Genomic DNA, 27,964 nt, shown 5'->3' with positions numbered 1-27,964 from the left:
AAAATGTATTCAGTTGAAAATGTCCCACTGAGGCGGACGAAACCGGTCCTAATATATTAATTAAAAGTGGAATAAGTACTATAAAAAATTGCGTTTTATTAAATAAAAACAACAATAATATGTTGGAACCTAAATATTAAAATACCAAAAATCTGCAACATTCTGCGAAAAGAACGACTACACCCACTACGGTGGTGGTGTAAATCGAAAGAACATTTTTTTCGGTGGAATTCGGAATAAATATTGTATTGTTGTTTTAATTTAATAAAACGTAATTTTTTTTAGTACTTATTCCACTTTTATTAAATAGATTAGGACCGGTTTCGTCCGCCTCAGAGGAACATTTTCAACTAGTTGAAAATGTCCCTATGTATATCGCCATGTATTGTGAAAATATGTAAAAATATTTATATGAAGAAGAAAAAGAGCCTATGGGACTAATTTACATTCTCCTTCTTGGGCCCCCCCCCAATAATAATTCCTGGGTGCGCCACTGTTATACTATAACATTGATGTGACAGGTGACAACAAGTCGATTTGGCAAGTGGCGGAGGAGCGGGAAGAAAACAAGCATCTGCAGAAGGGCAGTGAGTATGGCGGATGGCATAAGGCGATCAAAGTGGATACCCCCACCATCTCGGCAAGCCTGAGCCTGGGGCTTCTGTACCGCCGCCAAGGAAAGCTTATAGCGGCGGAAACCATCGAGAGCTTTCTGCTCAGAAGTCAAAGGAAGGTGGTTAGTTCACCTTTCACCTTGTAATTAATACCCTTTTTTCATGTTGTTTGGTGGGTAATGATTTCATAAATCATTTATGCAAAATTGTGGCAAATGTTTTGAAGAAATTCTACCTATGACCCTATAGGGTATTAGAACAGGTGTGATAAAGTTTAAATTCACTCTAGAGCAGCTATACTCAACCTGCAGCCCTTTAAGCTTTTATGTGCGGCCCGAAACACATTTATTATCAGGAATTTCGTATATCTTGAGATTCGTTTCAACTTTGACGAACAGATAGTGACACCCGAAGAGGATTGTCATTATGGTCCACATCAGATCTGGTATAAGAGTGTTGCTATTGCACACGATTAATTTAAAAAACACGCATAATTTTTAAAATCTAAAAAATGTTTTGTAAAAAAGGGGGAGTTTCATGATTTTTTCATCACACCAGTAGTGATGCGGCCCGCGTTACTTTACAAATATATGTATTTGGCCCGAAGAAAAAAAAGGTTGAGTATCATTGCTTTAGAGTCTGATTTACATTGGATTATGTTCATCGCCCGAATAACTGTCGTAAAAACTGTGGCCACTTGAAAACCCGTGGCACTCATAAAGTGGTGCAAATATCTGGGGCATCCGATGCTTGCTTTAATATTCTGATGCAGCATGTCGAAAAGACAAACCAACGTGATTACACAAATTGACGCTACCGACTGTTATGCAATGCGCTTTCGATAGCCACTTGTAGATGCGACAGTTCGCAATAACACGTATGTGAACACCCTTAGTTATGCCTGCAAGCCAGATGTTTATCGCTAGACTGAAAGTGTGGAGTCTCTGGGCATGATAAATGTAACTGGAAAAGTGCGGGAGTCTACGGTAGAAGCTATGAGAAACTATTAGTACGTATTATGTATTAACAAATATGGGATATGAGTATGTATTAATAGGTATGGGGGAGAAATTAATGTCGAAATCAATGGCACCTGCTAGATTTTATGAACCCCGTTTTTCTCGCTCTTGAATACTCTTTGTCTTCATTTAAGTACGTTCCTGGTGTCCTGCAAACAGTTTTAGTACATGAGAAGTCGCAGGTAAATAATTAAGCATTGGTCTTTCTAACTCTTTTGCGAATCCCCTGCTTTTCAAACCCCCCCCCATCTGAATTGCGGTCTTGGCTTCTGAGTATCCGACATAATATACAGAAATAAAAGTAATAGCTTGCATATCTGATTGTACTTTTGTAAATAATTATTGAATTAAGGATTAGGAAATTCCAATCGTTTTTATCAAAATTCAAATTTATTTATTTAACTTATAACATGAGAAATGTCAACAATATTGAAATAAAAATAAAAGATGAGTGAATAATAAAATAATAAAAATAAAAGTTCATGGAAGCACATCGAGTGAACTAAATTGATAGACCCTATCTTAATAAATTATACAACAACGTCCACCTAACTCACACTTACATAAGTGGAATATATCAATATCTGAAGAGATTTGATTAAACATAGTTGTTTTCCTACCAACTGGCATTACTAGTGGCAGGCTAGTTAAGCACCTTGGGAGAACAAACACCGAATGCCCCCGATTTCTAAGATAATTATCAGAGACACACAAGTCAATACTATCAAGAATGGCAGGAAAAATGTGGGAAACTTGCCCACTTTCAAGCTCACACTAAAAATAAATAAATCATAGAATTTTTTATTCACCCTTCCAATTATATTACCAAGTGAAACAATTTATGTTAACAATCGTAATTTATAGAAAAGGTTGACATTGCAGTCTCCGTATAGAATATATTATTATGACATCTAATTTGCTTTAAATAAAAATAATTTAATACTGACATGTTTTTGTTTTAGGGTATTAGCTCAGGCTGTGTAAGTGATGATGTTTCGATGGAGAGGGAAGGTGTGTCAAGCAAATTAAACAATCAACAAACGAGTGAAGATCCTCCCGAAGAATCACCTGATGAGAAACTTCTTCAGAATGGGCCTCTTCTAGAGCCACTGATGAATGATTTGCAACTGCAGCCCAGCGCAAACGTAAGGACAACAGAATATCTAAACATACGTCGAGATAAAAAATACATATCAGTGACTGATGAGGTATTTGCATTAGTGAAATCCGCATTCAAAGACAGAGAAAACGACCGGCACAAGCCTGAAGAATACGATTTTTTTGTGTAAACTAGTAGTCCATCAAATACCTAATTTAAAATCACAGTTTGCAAGTCAATGGTACATATTTTCAGAAGCCAATAATTAATTTGTTATACGACGCTAAACCGGAGAATACGATGAACCTCGTAAATCTCCACAACCGACACTTTGCCCTGTTAAGAAAAAAGATAGTGTAACTGGTTTTAGTGAAATTATTGTAGGAGCAAGCCATGTTTTAAACTACCTTTAACCTTATAGTTTTCTCTCTTCTTCTCTAAATATACAGATATATTATTATTATGTATACTCTACGAAATTTCTATTATTCTAGTTGGTATATATATTTTAACATACACATACACGGTGTGGGTGGAATGGTCGTTCTCAGTAAAACGCAATGTTTCATAATAGGTAGGTAAAGTAAAATGACAATAAAATAACGTGTTTATAATGAAGTATATTAATTATGGAAACTGTTTTTATTTATTAATAAACTAAATATTGCAATTCTAACTTTTGGTGAAATTCATTATTTGTTGAATAATAAAAAAAATAGTTTATTATTCTATATTATTTGCCATTATATAATATGTATTTTATGATGGATTAATAACATATAAAAAAAAACATTTGACAACTAATCTGAACAAAATTGCGAAAACTTTCAACTGTTGTTGACATTTCTGCAATGATCATTAAATATTGTACAAGTCATTCCAATGAGAAAAATATCAAATCAAATCAAATTGTACCTAAAGATATAATTTGATATCTAAAGAAAATTATTTGTGAAAACTGATCGACTGTAGTACAATGCCCGCTGCTGATTCCCTTTAGCGAACAAGTATGTGAACAAGCATGTGCGATTTTATTATATTATAATACATCTTAATTCACCAGCCTTATTTAAACTGCAGCGATTCCCAACTAGTCCACGGAACCCCGCAACTCTTAAACGTGAAAAACTACAGTAGGTACCATTTTCAAATTTAGGTTAGATACAGCGTCATAATTAATATTTGAATACCGAGAGTTTTACGAGAGAGGAACATTTTGTAGCAACAAGGCATGAAGGAATAAAATCTATTAAAAATTTTAAAATTTTCATGATGATGAAATAATAGGTAGCAACTGTTTGTGTACAGTCTTTATTATTTGTTAATCCTATTAGATATCTACATTGTGGAAGTGTGGTAAGACGATATATATCATCATCGATCTGAATTGTAGGCAATACGTAATGGATAATGTACACTTTTAATATAATATATTTATATACATTTTACAGTTACTTAGAATATATAACAATTTAAAATAAGACTGGGGTTCGCAAGCATTGCTTCGGAGTGGCAGATTTAACTAAATTAAAAAAGTATAAAATGAAGGGAGGAATTCGACTGATATATTTTTTCGGAGTAGATTTCGTGTTATCTTATGCTATGTAGAATCTATAATTGAATTTTGTATAATATTATTGAAGATTTTAATGGGATGCATTTCGAAATAAGTAAGACCTGGGTCGACGCACGCAAATTGCAGTGTCGTGTCTCTGCGCCCCAATACGGTTATGAGGGTACGTGTTAAAAATATTAATCCTGACGGTTCACATCTTAGGATAATTAACTGTCGGAATAGGATACAGCATATTTATTTATTATTTTATTTATTTTATTCAGTATATATTACCTAACAGACAAAAGAATAATCGATCGTTAAAACTCGTACAATCGGATGTAAACTCGAATTAATAAATATTATTTGAGGTGAAAAAAAGTAAATTCAAAGTTATTGTTTGTAATGTCATAACGTGCGATGCAGAACCATGCTTGGAAGTGTCAGTTCCTAAGATAGTCGTCCATATTTAGGAGGCGGCGACAATTGACATTGCGTCGATTTTTTTGTGTGCGTCTGATACATAGAGGTATTAAATAAAAAGAGGGGGAAAGTAATCGGCTTTCTCATACAACTGAATGAAGCAGGCCAACAATATAGCCGACAACTTACGAGAAATAGCGACGCGATAAAAAAATGCTGGGCATCACGGAGGATTTACTTTGGTCGTTATAACGTACGCATATAATATAATGTTAACGTGGAAATTTTGCCGAAAATTGATTACCAGCTTGCCTCACCATACTTGCCTGCTTCACCATACTTTCATTTAACCTGCTTCCCCTAGGTCTGATACATAATAATATGTATGACGGAAGAATACTGGCGAGTGATAGGGATTCTTGGAGGTGTCGTAGTGTCCATATGGTACATTTAAGGGACGGACATGGCCGATGAAGATATATTTGATGTCTTTTCAAACTATGTTCATTGTGTCGGAATGATAGATTCTCAAGTTTGGTAAATTTGTGTTAAATAATAAAAAAATTAAATATTTTGCCATTATATCTGTATTTTTTAATGGTTTAAGTCCATTCATTCACATTTAATGAAGGTATTCAAAAAATGGTACAATTAATATAATAAAAATGTTTCAAACATCTTTCAGGTTAAATATGAAGAGCCGGAACTCCACTATCGACAACTGCTTGTTAGCTACGAAATGGAATTGGGACCAGACGATCCAAAAGTCGCCGACACCAAAATCAATTTGGCCTTATGTTACTTCAGACAGGTACTAACAAAATATGTACATTTAACTTACATTGTCGTAAAATAAAATATGGATATTAAGAAATCTTTTTTGATCGTTATTGGTCGAATTAGGTCTCAGTATTTGCGGTCATTAAGAACGACACTGTCTTTCCAGTATTGTTGTGTTTTTCCCACAAACTTAACATCCACTTATCATGCTGTGTAAGATTTTGACCTAACCGTCCTTAACCATTAAGGTCGACGTTTTGACTATTTTGCAATATATTGTCGTCGAAAGGAAACTCGAGAAGACTATCACATGTATCGCATTTTATTTATAGCACTACGTGCAATTTGCGTGATCCTCGAAATCTAACAACTTCTTTATTTTATTCATAGTTTTAGTTAATCCAACACGCATGCAGATTAAATCCCTACAATATACAAGTGGTTCTCAACTGGTCCGCGGAACCCTGAAATCCTTAAACGTGAAAAACTACAATATTTTAGGGTAGATATTGAATTCGTCATTGTTAATATTGAAATAATGAAAATTTTACGAGAAAGAATATTTTTGTAACAACATGGAATGAAGGAATAAAAATGAGATAGCAGTTATTAGCTATTGAAGTTTATAAAATTTTCATTGTGACGCTATTGATAGGTACAGTGTGTGCTTAGTGTTCTTTATTTATTAATCCCATTTGATTTAGAAAGTGTGGAAGTGTGGTAATACGATATGACGTCATGTATCCGAAGTATAGGCAATAAATGTATAAGGTACTCTTTTAATATTTTTTTTTATAAAATTGATAGTTACTTAAATAATTAATAATAATAAGAGTAAGGTTCGCTTGCATTGCTTTGAAGTGGAACATTAAACAAAATTAAAAGAGTATAAAATGAAGGGAGGAATTCGACTAATATAAGTTTTCGGAGTAGATTCCGTGTTATCTTTTGTTATTATAGAATCTCCAATTGAATTTTGTCTATCTTATTAAAGATTTTAATCCGATGCATTTGGAATCAAGTAAGAACTGCGTGGACGCACATAAATTTCAGTGTCGTGTGTCTAAGCCCTAACACGGTCATAATTGGCCGTATTAAAATACATCACTTCTTACGGTTCACATCCTGGGATGGGTCTAGGACGATTTGGCACCGCGAACTGGCTCCGCCAATTGGCCTCCGGTAATTGGCCGCCGGTACAATCGGACGCCGACCCAATTGGCCTCCGGGACGATCGGACGCCGGTACAATCGGGCGCCGGCCCAATTTGACACCGGCCCAACTGGCCGCCGGGAGATTGGACGCCGCACGGCTGAATAAAATGCGCAAAGGAAAAGACCTACGTAACGACTTGGTAGAGAAAGTAGACGCGACACTTTAATATGCTTCTATCTACTTAGTGGTTGTACCTAATATATTTTGCGCTTAACGTATTTTTATTATGATTAATATTAATTATTACTTATGCTTTATGCTGTTTATAAAAAGAAAAGAATTCTTTCCTCGTCAGAACTTGAAGATGTGCACAATTAAGTGGTTTATTGTGTTAACCTACCTATTCATATAAAAAAAAAACAAATATTTATAATGAATTGGTTGGTTAAAATAATATCTTTCAGCGTTTTTTTCGATTTCATGTTATTATAATTGAACTTTATATGTGTACATAATCCGTAAATAAGTATATAATAAATACCCACATACCTAATTTTTATATTATATTATTGTTTAAAATGTGTTGGTCAATCAATCTTTAATAATTAGGTGCAATTTATATTAATCAAGCCGTATACGTAATAAATAAAATAAGTCTATAATAATTAGCAAACTATACCGTATTCAGTACCTACTTTATTATATATTATGTTGACAAAGCGGATTTGTATGTAGGTGTATATTATTATTAATACACCATCGTTTGAAATAGGCAGTAGGTATCTTCGACTTAAAATTGCTTATTCCATTTTTATTACCAAACGTATTTAATAAAAAACGCGCTAACTCACATTAGATGACTTTCAAGAAAAGTTGACTTAAAAAATTCAGCATGGTGCATAGGTAAATGAATATTTTTTCATAGTGTGGTATATTTTTTTACATTATTTTAAAAATAACTGGATTAGAGTGAAGTAGATTTTAATTTAAGTCGAAATGTTCATATGTTAAAAATTTCACCTTTAATTTAAATGTGTCAATACATATTTTTGTTGAAAGATGGATAGTATAGCTAACATTAATACATTATTATAAACATTATTATAGACGCTATACTAAGAGATGTGGCTGTATAGAAGCATCCTCAAAATTTCTTGGACTGACCGAATGACAAATGTTGAAGTTCTTACTCGAATAGGGAAGGACCACGAAGTTCTACGTAGTATCGAAACCAGGAAACTACAATACCTCGGCTACATTATGAAAGGACAAAAGTACAGTATTCCCCAACTTGTCATTCAAGGAAAGATTAATGGTAAGCGTAGCAGAGGACGGCGCCGCATTTTGTGCCTTAAAAACCTCCGTGATTAGTACGAGTGCAGCTCCACTGAACTATTCCACGTAGCAGACGACAAAGCTAATATTACCTTGATGGTGTCCGACCTCCGCTAGGGGATGGCACAGTAAGAAGAAGAAGATAAATATTTATTTCTGAAGAAAATGTCACAAAAAATGAAAATTTCAAAAAGGTCAAAATTCACTGTCGGAATATGAATACGTATACCTAATATAACAAAAATAGTATAACAAAATAGTAATAAGTAACAGTGTAAACTAATTAATAATTATATTTCCTCTTTGACAACAAAAGTCAATACCACCACCTGTCACCTGACCAAGGCTGTTTTTCAAGCCAACTCGATTTTATTTTATTTATTTTTTACGAGTTGTATTTTTTTGTGTAACTACGTCGAAATATATAATACCTATTATATAAATCACTAGGAAGCCGATGTTTGTGAAAGGGAATTATTTTTAATTTACCTGTGGAAATACCTGGGTACGCGCTAAGGCCCCAGGTATTTAAAAATAGTCTAATCTAACTACATTATTAGTCAGGGGTTAAAAATTATTGGTCATTTTCATGAGAATCATACAAAATATTATAATAGCGTTAAAATATTTTTAATAAGACAAGAATTTCGAAAAATATCTAACTCATCGGCTAATAGTCTAAGGGCAGGGCCATCCAGTGGATTTGTCCAGATTCATTATACCTAGCCAAACAAAAATATCAGCAAAATATAATATAAAACACTGGAGTGATCCCGAAATCGATAAATCAATACCTACTTTGATTTAAAATACAAAAGCCGACTGCCAATAACGCGTCTGGGCACGAATCCTGTTGGATGTCATATTTTTTTAGTTAGGTTATACTGGGTAATTATTGAGTTTGGAAGAAAATAAATCATTAAATCGACATTAACTGATTATATTGCAGCACGTATTTATAAATTAAATAATTATTAGCATAACACAAATTATGACTTAATATGTAGAAATCAACAGAATTTAATATGTATATTAAATATATCGATGACCCAATCAGATGAACCTTTATAACTGCGACCGGTTTCGTCCACCCAGTGGCTAGTCTAGTCAGTACGATAAAAAATTGCGATTTATTAAATTAAATCAATAATACAATTGAGTCGCTTGAAGTCATAACTCACATATTGCAATTTTGTCGTTTTTTAGTTAAATATGCCAAGTGATTTTAAATAAATTAATCTATATACCGAAAAATAGTTGAGTATTAAAAGTCAGTTTAAACCATGTGAAAATCGTTGACAAAGTTCATTGTTGGTGTAATATCTCACATATTTCAAAGAATAGAGTTTTGTCACCAACGCCTTCCTAATCAATCGGAGAGCTCTATTTCTCATAGTAAGCTGTATGTCTGGAAGTTAGGAGTATTAGGTATATATATTAAAAAAAAAAAAAAGTTATTCGACTCTCTCACTCATTAATATTCAAGGGAGTTCAATACTGTTCTTCTAATTACAAAAAATAGTGCTCTGTTGGTTTTTAGCGATTATCTCAAAACTTGATTTTTGGAATATGTGAGTTATGATTCTAAGCGACTCAATTCATTTCTACCATGAATTGACAGTTAACACAATAAAAGAAATATTAGGTATATTAAACAGAATTATAGGAGTGAACACAGTTTGAAAACCCCTTTTTTGGAGAAAAATAGGTTTAATAGTATTATCTCGATCAGGGTTGGCGAACCTTTTTACGTACGCCGGCCAAAATTTCCCTATTATAATTTTTCCACTGTCTGACACACCGAGCAGTTTTTCATGAGAAAAAGATGAAAACTACTTTTTTAAGAATGCTATTGAAAAAGTTTAAAGATTATAATTAAGTTCTCGAATTATATTTTCACCATGTTTCTAGCCGAAAGCTAATCTTTTATTTGTTGAATAATTTTTTCCTTGTTTTCAAAATTTCAAGGAGATCGTATAAGCATTTTAGCAACGCTTCTTTCATATTATTATAATATTCCCTATCGCTGAGCGGTTTTCCGTTTTTAGCGATTGTGTTTGAGGTAAAATAATAAGCTGCTGTTTATATTTGAATGACTGCCGATAAATTTCATCAAGTTGTCATCATTGTTGGTTGAATATTTTTATTTTTAATCTGTCATTTTTGCCTGACTTTCGTCGATTGGTAAAAATAATATTAAACACCGAAGAAAACACGCATTGCACTGTCGTTATCATTTTTTAATATTATATACTTACTTATAGGAACATTAATTTATTTGCAAAACTTTCTTGTATATTATACTGTTTTTATCTCTTTTTAAAATAAAACATTCGCGTGCCATGAAAAATTATCTCGCGTAGGTGCATTCTGTAGGGTTAATGCTTTTTACTTTTGCATTATCTACTTAGGAATAGTATTTTGAGATGTTTAAAAAATACCTAATGATTATTTACCTTTGTATACATAGACCATAATATCGGAGTATATTTTCGGGGCAGATTTTCATAACAACTAAAAATGGTAAAATAAAAAAATGTATAATCCTCGTCATAGACATTTTCTTTGATCATTGTGGCAGTGTCAGTGTAATATTACTTATATAAATTTGTGACATTTATGATAAATTCACGATTGAATATAAATTCCACAACGTTATTCCTGTTATTCGGAAGCAGATTAATGCAACTCCATTTTTTTCAGAAATGAGTTTTTGACAGAATAATTAAGATGAAACCATTTTTAATAATTGATAAAAATGTCCTACATTGAAGTTAAAGTCCCTCCACCAAACCCGCCCCGTACCACCCTCGGTCTTAATCGAGAGTATCACGGGACCCGTCAATTGGTGATGTGAAGCATCTAAGAATTGGCCTGGGAGTGTCCTGGGAGAAGATGCCCAAGACTTGGATTGCTACGCTCAAAGTGAGCTCTGACTGAGTTTACTGAGTTTACTCTAATGCAAAGTGCCAGGGAGAGAAAAAGCACATGGAAATTACTAAAAAGAAAATGAACCTACTTGTTTTTTTAAATTAAAGAACGAAGCTAATCATACAGGCAGCAAAATTTATGTGAAGAGATCTTCACGCCCGTAGTAAGACGCCGAAAATTTTTTGAAAGCAAGATAATTGGCCTTAGTAGCAACCAGGTCGGATGGGCCGATGGGTCCAACAGCTGGTTGGACCGACCTGAGCATTTCCTCCCGTTCGGAGCACATACTCAGACACTCCCATAAGATGTGGTTGGCATCTTGTATTTCCCCTCCGCATGGACATGTCGGACGGCTTGCAAGTCCAAGCTCGAAGAGCTTGCCAGCGAATCCACCATGACCAGTCACAAATTGACTGGTGTAATGGTCTGGAGTCAGATATTTGGTTATCTCCATTCGCCACTGTATGTCTGGAAAAAACGTATATGTGTGCCGGCCCTTGGTCGATTCGTCCCACTTTCGCTGCCAGGTCTTAATGGCCGCATTGAGCGACATGAGTCTAATTCTGCGCCTCAATAATGCTACTCCTTCGCCAGCTAGCCGAGGGGGGGGGACGAGGTGAAAATCACCAACGTCGGCCTCCTCGCCCCTGAGGAGCAATATTGAAGCGCCGCTGACCTGAATATGCAGGTCAAGTGGGAGAATGCCGGCCAGGACCGGGAGCGCGTCAGTTGAGGTAGTACGGTAGGCCTTGGTAATGGACAGAAGCGCGATGCGCTGTCCTCTTAAAAGAGAGATTCTAAGTTTGACACTTTTGGGAATCCGCGGGCACCAAGCACTGGCGGCATAAGCCGCGATTCCCATAAAAATGGCGCCGTAGGCGATCTTGAGCGCCCTTACTTTTAAGCCCCATCCTTCACCAGCCATGCGGCCAATCCTCTGAAAGGCCACCCCAGCCTTATGGACTTGGGTTTCGGCATGGTGTAGGAAATTTAACATTGTGTCCATTTTGACGCCTAGATAGGTTACGATCTTCGACACTTTCACTCTCGTGTCACCGAATCGGACTGTGGGTAGTCTCGAACAGCTAAGTCGTCTCGGTCCTTTGAGGACAATGGCTTCTGTCTTGGAAGGTGCGAATGATAGTCTAGTTAATCTACCCCAAGCCTCAATTGATGCCTCGCCTCGCCTCGCCAACGGTGCTCTCAATCTTCGCCCTGCTGTCGGCCTCGACCAGCAGCAGCGCATCGTCTGCGTAGGCAATGACAGTACAGTCGGTTGGAAGCGGAATTCTAAGGAGATCGTCGAAGAGTACGTTCCAGAGAAGGGGCCCGAGGACTGAGCCCTGGGGACACCCCATGCTGGTGTTCCTCTCTATTATGGTTGATCCAACTCGAAACTCGATCGATCTATTGGTGAAGTAACTTTGAATTGACGCGAACAAATTTCCTGGTAGTCTCTTCAGCCGGAGCTTTTGAAGTATAAGAGGCCAGGACGCACTATCAAACGCACCTGCAATGTCCAGGAAAACTCCTAGGACGTATTTACGGCGAGAATTTTCAGCAATGGCAATCACGTTCCTTATGGCGTCGACTGTTGATTTGCCTCTTCTGAATCCAAATTGCTTATCGGAAAGCGGCGAGTGTGTCTCCAGGTGGGCTTCAATCCTGTGGCACAGTAGCTTCTCCAGCACTTTACCCAGAGCGGGCAAGAGTGTTAGAGGGCGGTAGGCTTTGGGGCTAGACGGTTCTCGGCTGCCAGCTTTGGGGATTACCTTAAGTAAGCCCCTCTTCCAGCAGTCGGGGAACGTGCCGCTTCTGATGCAGTCACTGAAGAGGGCTGTAATCTCTGGCGCGGCGATGGCCCATGTGCGTTTGACAAGTAGATTGTCAATGCAGTCCGGGCCCGGGGCCTTGCCAGCAATCAACGTGCGTATGATGTGGTTGATCTCCTGAAAATGTCCTACAGTCAATCTTCGTGACTATCCAACTAAATGATTGCCAAGTTCTTGTCGGTTGACTTTGGGATCAAGACAATGTGTCGGAATGATGGGCTATTTTCGCGTAAGAGGCAATATGATGCTAATCATTACTGCTTATTTTAATAATAATTTAGTTTATATTCTAAATTTAATTAAACGTTTAATTTTTTTAAATATTCTAACAGTGCTTTAATGAATTAAATTTACCGAAAAGATGATCGCCTTTTGTTTATGTTTTTAGTTCTTATTAGTTATAGGCATTCATCAAAAATATAAATTATTTTTTTGCTCTTTGAAAAAAATTGAGAATATGGCAGTTGCCGCCGTCTGCCTCTGAGGTATAGATATTATTTATTTAGTAGATTCTAATGTAATGAACAAGGAAAGGCCTCAGAAATACAATCATTTAAAGGTGGTGATAACCGTATTTAAAAAATATACAGGATTATGGTTGTAGAAATCCAATTGCATATTATAATGGACTCTTTCACAACTACAAAATATCTCAATACGTCCGATAGTTTTTGTATAACTCCAAGTAGGCCTATTACTTAATAACCTATATATTTATAAGAATATAAATACATTACTTATGAGGTATTCGATACAATAAATAATATGAATTATATTATATAATTAATTGCCATACAAAACCAATGATTTAAGAATTCTATGCGAGAGTTAATTTGAAAACCTTTAACAATAAAAAGGTACCTAATTGTCAATTTTTTTATAAATAAAACAATTTAAAAAAACTGTAGGTATCCATTAACTAATTATTGGGTAGGTATGGATTTTTAACTTTACATCAAATAAAAACATGTTATTTGTAAAATTATGGATACCTCCAAACTGGGTAACCTATAATATGATAAGGTATAAAACGATTACTTGGGAGGATTGACTTATCCAGTATTCAAAATCGTGTTTAAATCACTAAAACTTCCAATAAAGTTACAAATTCGCTTTGTCAATATAATATATAATGTAATATGTAGGTACCTTTCAAGTAGTTTACCTACTTATATTGTTTATAATTTCATAATCTTCAAAATACTTATTCACGGATTATGTACACATATAAAGTTCAATTATAATAACATGAAATCGAAAAAAACGCTGAAATATGAATAGGTAGGTTAACACAATAAACCACTTAATTGTGCACATCTTCAAGTTCTGACGAGGAAAGAATTCTTTTCTTTTTATAAACAGCATAAAGCATACGTAATAATTATTATTAATCATAATAAAAATACGTTAAGCGCAAAATATATTAGGTACAACCACTAAGTAGATAGAAGCATATTAAAGTGTCGCGTCTACTTTCTCTACCAAGTCGTTACGTAGGTCTTTTCCTTTGCGCATTTTATTCAGCCGTGCGGCGTCCAATCTCCCGGCGGCCAGTTGGGCCGGTGTCAAATTGGGCCGGCGCCCGATTTTACCGGCGTCCGATCGTCCCGGAGGCCAATTGGGTCGGCGTCCGATTGTACCGGCGGCCAATTACCGGAGGTCAATCGGCGGAGGCCAGTTCGCGGTGTCAAATCGTCCCATTCCCTCCTGGGATAAATAGCTGTCTGAATGCGATACGACATAGTTATCACTTTTTGATTCGAGTTTAGTCATAAGTCAAAATAGTCCTGTAGCATAAGCTGAAGAAAACAACACTCGTAACTTTGTTACTTAGAAATATTTGGTATATCTATAAATGATTCACGGAAAATTATTGACCACCTATTATAATTGAGCTCTGACGAAGAAATAGGTGTTAGGTATTTTAAATCCGGAGTTATGCGTTTACCTTAAATAATTCAAAACCTCCCTAATGGACAAAAGAATAATCCATTGGTGTAACTCGCTCAATTGGATGTGAACGCGAATTATTTAAATTGTAAAAGACGCAGTCGAATAATTAATAAACGTTATTTGATGTGAAACAAAAGTCAAGTCAAAGTTCTCTGGCGGCCACATCTGCGATTGTATTAATTTTATAATAAAATGTTCGTCATATTAGTAGGTAGTGAATTTACAGAAAGAGACAGTGGTCCACGACGAAACCATTTAAAATGCAGTCGATACACCTTTGACTAGGTCGAGCTAAATAAATAATTATATACTCTAGGTGGTGTTTATTGCTAAGTGCGACTAAGTGAATGTAAAATCTAGCAAGATGGTTCAAACTCTAATTGTCATTAAATGTCATTTTTTATTATCTTCAATATGCATGCGGCATTTTTTAAGATATTTCTTGCGGTGCGTGCATGAAGAATACAGAAACTGGGTGGTACGTGGAAGTGGGTATCCACTAAATGAGGCACACAGTTTTTTTCTGAGTCGTCTACCTGAGACACTGTTTTACACGAAAAGTCATGATGCCAACCCTAGAAATGGTCTTGGCCCACATTAATTACATCCGTAACTTTATATGTTGAAATCGTGAGTATGGCAGGCAGCCATAAAGTATGATCATATAGGTACGCCTAATAATTGAAAGTAACTATTGTTTTAATTTACCCCCTGATTTCCCAAATAAAAAGTAAAAGTTAGTACCGGAGACCTTCTCGGCGAGGCTTTCCGAAAATAAAATTGTAACACTCGGCTCTCGTGGTGCAATACGTAAAGCGCTGGCCATCCACCCGAGAGTTCTAGTTTCGATTCCCGGTGAGGACACAATATTTATGTGATTTTCTGAAAGCCTGCGTGTTTGTGATTGTTCAAAATTACTAACAACCACCTTGCACGAAAAAGCAAGGACATAGTGATTAATAATTCAAAAAATAATTTTTTCAAAAAAATATTTCAAAAAAAAGGTTTTCCATCGGATAACCGATTTTCCGAGAAAAAAAACGAAATTCCATACTTCGATTTAACTCAGTACCTTATAGTTAACACTTTTTATAATAAGTTAGAAAATGTACTGTACATGTTTGTATATTAATTTAACTGTAAGTAATCATTGAAAATAAAGATGAAAACTTGTGTTCATTTTTAATAGTAATAACCTGTGCAATTTGTTTATTCAATAGGGCAAATTCGATGATGCGGAAATTCTATACAAACAAGTTTTGACCAGAGCTCATGAACGGGAATGCGGTACAATAGGTGGTAAGGAAAACAAATCAAATACATATTATGCTATCCGAGCAAGGGCCTCAGTAGTCAGTGGCGGATTTATATTGCTTTTGAGTCTTATGACCACGCAATGCAGTGGGTCCGTTGTCCATGGGACCTATTTTAAAATAATTGTATACAGTTTAATTCTATTTAAATTATCATATTACATGATGTCGAAACATACATTGAAGACACGCCCACGTGTCATGAAATTTGAAATTGGAATACGCAAGAAAGGGTCTTTGAAAAAAAAAATTGATTTTTTTTATATGTAGACATTATGAAATGGGAAAGGGAAATGAAGCAAACATACAAACAAACATAATTTTGGCTTTTAATTAAGTACTAGCTGACCCGGCAAACTTCGTACCGCCTCAGAATCAATATACTTGTGTTAACTTATTAGCTGAATTATATTCAGTTTTTTATTAAGTTAAAATGAATACACAAAATGAATAAGTTCAATAAATGTGCAAAAATCAAATCAAAATGAAAAGTATTTTAATTACATTACACTGTACACACTGTACACCCACGATGACCGCGTAGATTAAGCGCCTGTCTATAGTGTCGAGGGTCCCAGGTTCGAATCCTGGGTCTGGCAAGTTCACATATTGTTTTTCAATTTGTGCATTAGTCAGAGTATTGTCCTAATACGTTGAGCAAGTGGCTGACATCCATTTTTCGTAAAAATAAAATCTGTTAATACAAACCTCCACTTTGTGGAGGCCCATATGATCCTATTAGGATCGGACATGGTCAAAAGAAAAAAAAAAGAATGTAATTCACGTGGCAGCAAGGCTTTGTTGAAGCGAATCGAAATGATTCGCGTAGCATTGTTGCACTACTTTCTGTTTAACTATTTGCTGGATGGGTTGCACTCAAGTCGATTCCCTTCATTGAAGCACCTTGTGATATACGGCATTTTTTGTTTTGTTGTCAGGTGCGAAAACAAATAAAGCAGATGGTTTGCTGACACATGAATATTTTACGTACAATTGACCGTGAGAGAAACATTCATTTTATAGATTCAGGCCACAAACACTCAAGGATTGACCTTGTAATTTGTTGATCGTCATGCCGAATGCAAGACAAATTGGAAATTGAATTCGTTTAAACTCGAATGGCATATCGGTTGGGATCATCAAAATTCTCGGAATGAGAACTTCTTCACCTTTGAACATTCCTTTGATTATCGTCGCGTGAATCAAATTGCCCATGAGTTTTCTCACCACCAAACGCGTTCCGTTACATAGTTTTGGTTGGTTCAGATTTCAAAGCATGATGACTACCGAGCCAACCCTCAGTTGTAAATTGTGCGGTGGCAAGCCAGGCAGATCCAATGAGTTTAAAAATTTAGTTTGAAAGTTGGTTGCTTCGTCTTCGTTTGTTACACAGTCGATAGATTTGAAGCAATGCAGTGGACCAACAATTTGATTTTGAATTGTGAAGTTTAAGTGATCCACATCTTTGTTCTTTGCCGCAAGAATGCTCGTTCACTCAACCAACTGTGATTTTTGTGGTTAGCAATGATATTCGGTAACCCTTGTTGATGAGTTCGTCCATAGTTGAGACTAAATTGCAAAAATTCAGCGGAAACAAAATCAATCCGTTCGATTCATCGACAGGAACACGGCCGTTAACGATAGTCAGCAATTGCTTGGAGAAATCTTCGGCAGATGGATCGTTTAGCAATGCAATTCGCATGTTTGTCGTCAGCTGAAGTTTCTTCACATAGAGCCACAGAGTCGATGATTTGAGGCAAGCATTTATTTCATCGGCAGCGGCCGATCTTGGAATGACTGGTAGTGTTTGGCGGAAATCGCCAGATAGTAGAATCATTGCGCCTCCAAAACTTCTTGAGTCGTTACGCAGATCTTTCATAGTTGAATTAAGTGCTTTCAATGCGCGTTTGTGCGCCATTGTGCATTCATCCCAGGTGATGATTTTACTTGCTAACAAAACTTCGGCCATTACTGAGTGTTTCGCAATGTTGCATGTCGGTTTTTCAGTCGTTTGCAGGTTTAAGGGAAATTTCAACTTTGAATGAGGCGTTCGGCATCCTTCTAGCAACATGACCGCTATCCCAGAAGAAGCATTTGTTACAGCATTTTCAGATCTCGTACTCACAGTATCCAAAATCAATGACATGAGGAATGTCTTCATACTTCCACTGGGCGCCTCGAGGAAAAATAAGCCACCATTTCCATCATTAATGTATCGTACACTTCTTTCTGTTGGGGGTTCAACAGTGGTACATTCGTTCAAACTGATTGGTTCAATGCATCTCGATCATAATATTTACATTCACGTTCCAATTCTCGATTGAAAGCGTCGTACATTCCACGATGTGGCGTTGGCATTCCTAACTAACAAATTGCTGCACGTGAGGTAACACATGTCTTCGATCAAAAGCAAAGCCTGGTTATGTATATCCTCATTCACATCGAGATCGGAATTCCCTGAACTGACACGAATTCGATGTAAAATGTCTTCTGACATGTCATCCTTGTATTTGTTCTACAGTTTAAGTGGATTCGATGGGAAGCATGTCGAAATAATGATAGTAAATAAAGTGCGTATCTGACTTAGAGATGCAGAAACAATTGCTTCAGCGATTGTCATATTGCAATGAGTATCGTTTTCAAGCAAATTGAGCTGTTGACATGAAGCGCGAAATGTTGGGCACACTACACCATTGACAGTTAGACATTTCGACTATCATTCTTTCTTTTGTTTGTTTGTTTCTTGCTTATTGTTTCTGTCATGTATCAGAGATGGCGTTGTATACGGATTTAAATTTTTTGTGATTTTCTATTATTTTCGAATGCGCGAGGTTCATTGTTCAAAATGTCAAAATGTATGAGAACATATTCACTATTTTCTTTTCCGCAAATTTTCCGATGTTTTAATAGTTATTCTGCTATTCGGGGCTGAGACAAATCCAACAAATCAAAGATCGTAAAAATCGGTCCAGCCGTTCTCTAGTTATAAATGGTGTAACTAACCCGACTTTCTTTTATATATATAGATAAAAGATATTATATCAGATTATATTTCGTACTATTTTTTTCGCATCTTATGACACTTTTGTAATATTTATACATACTGCAGAATGTAGAATATAGATAATGAGTTTTAAGTTAATGGGGATTAGGTGTGGTCTCACAAGTAATTTCAAATTTAAGCTCAAATTTATATTTCCAAATCTCTGAATCTAATACGTTTGCTTCTCAATTCTATATACCGAGGTTATACTAAGTCAAAAGGGTGTTAGGGAAGTAATATTTTTTTGCTGGGGTATTTATATATGAAACCAAAAAAAATATTTTTAAATTTTGCCTAGTCTAAGCCTCTTATAACGTTATAAATTGTTCGGTTTTTTACATATCCAACCAAAACATAGTAAACCAAAACGTTGTTTAGATTCATTTGCAAGATTTAATTTTATAAAATTGGCAGTTTATATATATATTCGAAATCGTATTGAGCCAATCGTTTAATGAATTTATATTATTGATGGAGTTTTTCGAATGTAATGGAATGCTTTCAGCTAAATATTATAATCAAATTGAATTTAACGAGTCATCTTTTAAAAAATCCTAAATTATAATAATTTTATTGCTCTTCTCCGGAAATGCGTTCATATTATTATACAGTTGGTAATATCACAGTAGATGGCTGTAACATGTAACCATATTTGATACAATATTATACTATAATATTGATGTGACAGGTGACAACAAGTCGATTTGGCAAGTGGCGGAAGAGCGGGAAGAAAACAAGCATCTGCAGAATTGCAGTGATAACGGCGGATGGCGCAAGGCGGCCAAAGTGGATAGCCCCACCATCACGCTAGTCCTTAAGAACCTGGGAGTTCTGTACCGCCACCAAGGGAAGCTTATAGCGGCGGAAACCATCGAGGACTTTGTGCTCAGAAGTCAAAGGAAGGTGGTTAATTCACCTTTCACCTTATAATTAATACCTTTTTTTCATCTTGTTTGGTGGGTAATGATTTATGCAAAATTATGAAAAATGTTTTGAAGGAAATCTACCTATAGATGTGATAATGTTTAAAATCACTTTAGAGTCTGATTTACATTGGATTATGTTCATTGCCCGAATAACTGTCGTAAAAACTGTGGCCACTTGAAAACCCGTGGCACTCATTAAGTGGTGCAAATATCTGGGGCATCCGATGTTTGCTTTAATATTCTGATGCAGCATGTTGAAAATACAAGACAACGTAGATGACACAAATGTACACTACCGACTGTTATGCAATGCGCTTTCGATAGAGACTTGTAGATGCGACAGTTCGCAATATAACGTAGGTGAACACCCTTAGTTATACCTGCAAGCCAGGTGTTTATCGCTAGACTGAAAGTGTGGAGTCTCTGGGCATGATGAATGTACCGGAAAAAGTGCGGGAGTCTACGGTAGAAGCGACGAGAAACTATTAGTAAGTGAGGAGGAGTAATTAATGTCGAAATCAATGGCACCTGCTTTTGTTAATTTTTTTAACCCCGTTTTTATCGCTCTTGAACACTCTTTGTCTTCACTTAAGTACGTTTCTGGTGTCCTGCAAACGGTTTTAGAACATGAGAAGTCGCAGGTAAATAATTAGGCATTGATCTTTCTAGCTCTGTCGCGAATCCCCTGCTTTTCAAAACACCCCCATCTTAATTGCGACCTTGACTTTTGAGTATCCGACATATACAGAAATAAAGTAATAGCTTGCATATCTGATTGTACACTTGTAAATAATCATTGAATTAAGTATTCAGTTTCACTGAACTTTGGAGATTAAATATAGCACGAAGTGATTTTCATTCATATTGCCTATTCCCGAGACATATATTGGTAAATTCTAATGGTTTTTATTAAAATTCAAATTTATTTATTTTACTTATAACATGAGAAATGTCAACAATATTGAAATAAAAATACAAGCTAATATGAGTGAATAATAAAAATAAAAGTTCATGGAAGCACATCGAGTGAACTAAATTGATAGACCCTATCTTAATAAATTATACAACAACGTCCACCTAACTCACACTTACATAAGTGGAATATATCAATATCTGAAGAGATTTGATTAAACATAGTTGTTTTCCTACCAACTGGCATTACTAGTGGCAGGCTAGTTAAGCACCTTGGGAGAACAAACACCGAATGCCCCCGATTTCTAAGATAATTATCAGAGACACACAAGTCAATACTATCAAGAATGGCAGGAAAAATGTGGGAAACTTGCCCACTTTCAAGCTCACACTAAAAATAAATAAATCATAGAATTTTTTATTCACCCTTCCAATTATATTACCAAGTGAAACAATTTATGTTAACAATCGTAATTTATAGAAAAGGTTGACATTGCAGTCTCCGTATAGAATATATTATTATGACATCTAATTTGCTTTAAATAAAAATAATTTAATACTAACATGTTTTTGTTTTAGGGTATTAGCTCAGGCTGTGTAAGTGATGATGTTTCGATGGAGAGGGAAGGTGTGTCAAGCAAATTAAACAATCAACAAACGAGTGAATATCCTCCCGAGGAATCACTATAATTTTAAAAAATCGGAAAAATAGATTTTAATTTTAATTAAATAAATTAGAATAGTCAGTGAGATACCCGGGGTTCCAGCGGCTAGCTCAGGTGTCCATCGAACCCCGGATTCGCAAAAAAAAGATATTTTAAATTGAGGGTGAAATTAAATGAAACCACGTCTGTCTCGTGTTACTTGGTATTAGCTTATATTTTACATTTTTTTTTACATGTTTAGGTTTTTACAATTAGTTACGCAGGTCCGTACATGTTGGAAAAGGGACGCTTACTAACTTTTTTTCTCTTTTTCAAACTCCGCGTACCCACGCCGTCCAGCAAAAGGGACTCTCGAGATTGGGCAAATCTTATCGCGTGATGTTTTTAATTCAAAAAATCACGAGGACCACCCCGGCGCAGGCGCGTGGAAGTTTGAACGTTGCCGGCAAGCGCGGCAAAATTTATTATATTTAAATACTTATATTTAGTCTTAAAATTATCTCTTTCATACATCGTCATTTATACTTTATAATCAAATTAAATATATCTTAACTAGTATGTGATTTTCATACACCGGACAAAGGCCTTTACTTATGAATAAATTTTAACTTAGTTGAGCAGGGAACCAGATCAGGCGTTTTATTCATTTGTTTATAGAGATCAGGGTTGCGGTTCGGCCCGTCTTTTATTTAAAATCAACAAAAGCCTGTTGATGACAGGTATGTGTCATCAGTTTGAATATTATGCCAAAATACAATCACATATTTTGGAATCTGGTAAAAAACTTTAGAAATCAGTGATACCCTTTGTTTACTGATATTACACAAGTAAAAATCATTTATATTTTAGATGCATTTTCTTCTAACCGCACTTCCATTTACAGTCCTGGAACTTTATATTATGCCGACGACTCCTACTATGACTTTTTGTGTATACCTTTGTCTCAAATAAGCGAATCACAAAAGAATGTGGGTCTCTCTATATATGTATACGGATCAGTGATGCCAACCGTACTGTAATTGTGTCGCTAAATTTCAAAACCCGCTATACTTAAAACTTTTTTAAAATAATTAAGATATATATATCAGTGGATTCGTTATTAGAATCTCTACATGAAAATTTTATCTCCTTTTTCCGCTACGATTGACTGTCATTTATGAAACAAAATCAATGTGTCTAACATTTCTCGCTATAACACTACTGTAATATTCAAAAACCTTTTTAATTCAAAAAGTTTTTATTGATTTTCTCAAAATAATAAAAAAGTGTTAGAGCGGGTTTTGAAATTCAGCGACACAATTATAGTATTTGAACTATAATTTTGGCCCGCGTACTATTTACGATATAAAACAGTTGATATAGTACACCCAAAATACTATAATTTTGAAAATTCTGAAAAATAGATTTAAAAAAATAGCGCTAAAGCTGTTCGGGAGAACTAAAATACCTAACTTTTGTCTAAAAAAACGAAACGTTAATCAACTTCTATTTGAATTTTTGTCTAAAAAATGAGACATTAATTACTTTACATTTGAATTTTTGTCTAAAAAAAGGTGACGTTATTTACTTTACGCGTAATTTTTGGAAAACGTAGAAAAGTATTCGTCATTCAACGCGTAGGTACTATATTTTTTGCCGAAATACTATAATTTTGGAGGCTCGGTACTACAATTCCACTTTGAAAATATGGCAACACTGATACGGATTCGATCACAGCTCCTGGATTAATAATATCTTTTATTCCTGCCTTATATTATTATGATGACGTCTCATAATAAGGATAACTGCTTTCTGCGATGGTATATCAAAACACAATGTTAATCTAAATAACACTATGTTTTTACTTACCAGCATTAAAATACTGGGTGTTCACATACAATATTGAGCAATTTGACAAAATCTTAAAATTTTTTGACACTTCTTTCCTATTTAGAAACATAAAACAATGTTTGTTGTTAATTAAGTATGTTTAAAATAGTTGGTAGGGAACATTATACTCATGTTAGAAATGAACTTTTTTTGAAACATTTTCTTTTACTTAGCAGGGCAGTGAAAAGTTTCACGTTGAAGTCTCCGTATATAAATTATCATACCTAATTTGCTTTGAATAAAAATATATTAAAATCAATATGTATTTGTTTTAGGGTTGTAGCTCAAGCAGTATTAATATTATGATGGAGAGTCAAGATGTGACAAGCGAGCATGATATTCAACCAGCCATCGAAGATACTTTCGTTGGATCTCCTGATGAGGAACCTCTTCAGAATCGGCCTCATATAGAGACACCGCTGCTTGATGTTGATAAAGATAGAAGAACAGCTTTGAAACATTTATATATGATGATTTTTCTAATAGGTATTGTTCTCTTTTTATTTGTGTATAATTGTATTTTATTCCATTCAAGAGATCATCTACCTGTAGCAGTTTTTTCAATTCATGTTTCAAGGGATGTGGATAATTAATTAATTAACAGACAAAACTTTAGTTTTATCAATGTTCATTTTAAATTTATTGACTTCTAACTTCTCTAACAATGTCAACTCAGTGCAGTTTGTTGCATTATTATCGACTGCGAGTTTTTGAAGTTATACATTTTACTTAGCTTAGTTCAGAGTTATGCACATTTTACCGTGATATGATAACATATTATTGCATAAATTGAACATATGGTTTCAGCAGGGTGGCATTACCTGTCATGTTGCGCGCGAAATAACTTAACTACATTTTAGAACTTTTATATAACGGGATGTCGCTGCGGTCACGTAAAAAATATTGGCAGTGTTGTCATTGTTGTAGGAGAAAAAACACGTTAGATACCTTCCCTAACACGTGTACAAGTGAAGGAAAGTATCATTAAAAATACAATAAAAACACAATGCTGTTATCAATAATAGTATTATCCTAAAATCACAAGTAGGTATCTTATAAATAGCAGTCAATGTATTTTTTTTTTTTTAAATAAAAATAGATAAATTTTAGTGGACATTAAGAGTATAATAATATGTCAGTTCTTCCATGCCAGAGATATATGCGGAATTATGTATACTGTCACTCGAAATATTATCAAAATTGTGATTTTCACTACTCCTGTCAACACGTACACTAAAAACTATACTACCATCAATAACACTATCAAGACAGTGATCTTTCTTCATGCAATCTTCTTCCAGGTGGATGACATAGGTCATAGTTTTGAAAGCGTTTTCTTTTAGTTTTTGTGCGTCGGTCATTTTATAGACAACATTTTTCTCCGCAACAGTTTTCTTCACAAACGACCGAATATAATCAATCGGATTTACTGCCGTATTAAGATTTAACGCAGTAAGCGGTTTATTGGCCAAATAAGAAAACTATAAAAAATGCATACGTCACAAAGATACGTACAGGAATGCGCACCAAACTTAAAATGGCGGCGATCTGCGCGAGCTGTCAGTGTCACTTTAATATACGTCTAAAATGAGTTCATCACAACAAGCGTTTAGTAGGAGACTAACTTGAAACGTGCCGTTGTGCTATAATCGGATTCGTGATAATGCTAAATGATGCTAAATGCTTGTAAAAATGTATACAGATCGTGGATCGATGGAGATGTATATAATAGTGTCAATGAGTCCGCGAAGCTGTATTGCCATATTATGGAAATATTTTCTGGGTATACTTTATTATTTGTGCATTAAGAAGTATAAAATAAATATGATTTTATAACAAATAAATTATTTAAAGTTCATGATAATTATTCATTTATAATTATTAAATTTATATGGTACCGTTTGCACATGTTTATACCTATTTACATTTTAAAAATTTTAAATTAAATATCGGGAAATTTAAATTTAAAAGTTGGTAACATTAGCTACGGCATGACGCGTATTACGTCAGCGACGTGACGTCACAATTCGACAGATTCAAATTAGGTTTATGCATGCAAATTTGCAGTACTTAAATAGCTTGAATGCAGTTTGCTGTTATATGCATACGCCAGTTAGGCAACAGTGATAATGTAGGAGACGAACCACTGTCGAGCCATTTTCTTAAGTTCGTCAAATAAAAACTGTTCTGGATGCTTATTTCTGTCAAATAACTCCTTACCTGAGATTTCAAAGTACTTCCATCGTAGTTTATACTATTTCTTCTCAGCCAATCCTGCATCTCACTTTTTTATTACCCTAGTTGGTAACTTATCTATGAAATGGAGCATTGTCCTACTACTATTATTGGGTTCGTGGGTATGTTTGGAAGTATTCGTGTTTCCACCCATTATTTAAAATTTCCAGCGTTCACGCCATCGTGTTAGTCTCCGGATTTTGATTTAGACGTAAATATGACTAATTGATTATTAATTATGAATCCTCTTTCACTCCCAGCATGTATGATACAACACCGTTGTCCAGTTGATTTTCGTTCTGCCAACATTTGTTTACTACGTAGGATGCGTGAATGTATGTCTCGAATATATAAAAATCTGGACGATTCTCGCCAAATCGATTAAATTTCATAGTATTTAAATATATGGCTCGCTACCACTACTAATCAGCAACCACTTTTCTTGTTGAACTGCATGTATTAAATTGAAACCCAATACTTAATAATATTTTTAGAAATGATTCTCTACCCTCTCAAAAATTATTCATACGTTCCCTAAAAAAAATATACAGTTTTATTGTGGTTGTAGTTTCTTTACACACAATGTAAAATTCTTGCACCTTTAGCCGTAATATGCAATAATCCATAATATTATCAAGTACCTACCTATGATTGTCCTGTTTCCTGTTTCGGCTTTTTTCAGGCGTCACAATCTTTAAATATGTGTCGTCAGCCATGTTCATCTCCCTCTTTATTCTAGAAATGGTTCTTAGAGACATCTCTATAAATTTAATTATTAAAACATGATTTTTCAAAACTAAACATTATAGCAGTAAAGGTTGTTATAAAAATGTAAGATGCAATCGTTAGCTTGTTAGCTGTGATAAATTAATTTATTTTATTCATTTGAATAAAATATTCTAGTGCCACAACTCTCCCATGAGTGTTAATACAAAAATGTTGGTATTGCTGATATCTCTGAAGATAATATTATAACAATTCGATAAGATACTTACATAATAATAAAAATTCAAAACAATAATAATTGTACTTTCAAAATGCGGGGGAAAAATTTATACTATGGCAACACTATATGTGTCATTTCCGCTATTCGTTTAATGGTCTTTTCCACACGTTGGATTTTCTTTCCTTTCTGTGCTCGGAATGGACCAAATCGCACCGGAGCGTAGTTGCAGTACGCAAAATTATAAAAATACTGCTACTAAAAATTCGGCTCGCGAATCCATTTAAAATTTAAATCCGTTTTATTTCATTGAGATACTTTTTATGTTTTTCTCAAATTTAAATATTACCGAAGTTACGCAATACCGGGCCCGCGAGAGTTAAAAATAAAATTTATGACTTCTCTAAATTTCTTTCCATCTTACGTTTACAAACATTCTTCTTTTGAGTCGATATTTCCGTTTCAAAATAATCACTCTAAATAATTACATACATGAAACCAACTGCAGCTCTCTGCGTATATCACTTTATTACCTACAAAAAATGTGCTTTTGCCTTTTCTGGCGTTGTTTAAAAACCTCTTTGTAATTATATTTAAAAAAATTATATTACAAAAAAGTAGTAAGTATCATGTAATAATATTAATTGTATTATAACTGTGTTATGTTATAATTATAAGTTATGTTATAACTTATAACTTTAAAGACTGATATCATAGATATAATATGTATCTCATTCATTAGTAATCTCCATTAATTCTCAATCGTTACTATTGTTCCCAGAATTTTCGATTTTACACCTCTTGAGTGTATTATTTTTATTGTTTATAATTATTAATGTTCTATTATTAGGTTTTGACGATTTGTATTATTGAGTGTATTTATTATTATTGATATGATAGGGGTTTTTTTAGAAACACTTCAACCTTTCATAATTTGTTTATTATATATTTTTTATTGTGACCCTTGACTTGATATGTAGGTAATGGAGTTTTTACCTACTTAATTGTATTGATTTGTTATATATGTTAGAGTAAATAGTATTTGTGGTCAGTGTTTATTTGCCTTTTGGCGAGTATACACAGTGCCCGAAGATACCGAAAGGCAAAACCCGGGTCGCAAAAAACAACTAAAATGAAATAGTACAAAACTTAAATCCATTAGAATTGAAATAACTTGAATTAAATAAAAAAATGAAGCTCTTGTTAAATAATTTCTAAAGGATGAAACATCTCAAAGTCAATACAGTTTTGCTTCTCCCTTTCACCGATTCATACGCATTTGTAATTTACCCTTTTAGTTTGCGAGAATCGCCAGATAATTATTATGTATAATATAATATTTTCCATAATAACTACATCCTA

The 27,964-nt window shown here is 34.6% G+C and overlaps 1 protein-coding gene across 3 annotated transcripts in view; it reads left to right on the top strand.

Moving 5' to 3' along the window:
- The window catches only part of LOC147063844 (uncharacterized), a 33,969-nt gene extending 6,748 nt beyond the window's left edge, over positions 1-27,221 (top strand). Inside the window, exons 6-11 of one of the 3 annotated variants that reach the window (XM_085958915.1) lie at positions 522-733; positions 2,596-2,778; positions 5,396-5,521; positions 15,917-15,995; positions 19,741-19,955; positions 23,700-27,221. In XM_085958915.1, the coding sequence (XP_085815041.1) occupies positions 522-733; positions 2,596-2,778; positions 5,396-5,521; positions 15,917-15,995; positions 19,741-19,955; positions 23,700-24,017 (1,133 nt within the window). In that variant the 3' untranslated portion in view covers positions 24,018-27,221. Of the gene's footprint in view, positions 1-521; positions 737-2,595; positions 2,779-5,395; positions 5,522-15,916; positions 15,996-19,740; positions 20,121-23,699 lie in introns of those variants that run through there. The other 2 variants (XM_085958914.1, XM_085958916.1) reach the window with 2 other exon arrangements.
- The last annotated feature ends 743 nt before the right edge of the window (positions 27,222-27,964 follow it).

The sequence above is a fragment of the Rhyacophila brunnea genome, unplaced genomic scaffold (genome assembly GCF_057557595.1).
Source record: "Rhyacophila brunnea isolate RB1 unplaced genomic scaffold, BYU_Rbru_1.0 scaffold_8, whole genome shotgun sequence".
Classification (NCBI taxonomy): Eukaryota; Metazoa; Arthropoda; class Insecta; order Trichoptera; family Rhyacophilidae; genus Rhyacophila; species Rhyacophila brunnea.
The sequence above is the reverse complement of the archived record's forward strand: the minus strand, read 5'-3'. Positions and strand labels throughout refer to the sequence as shown.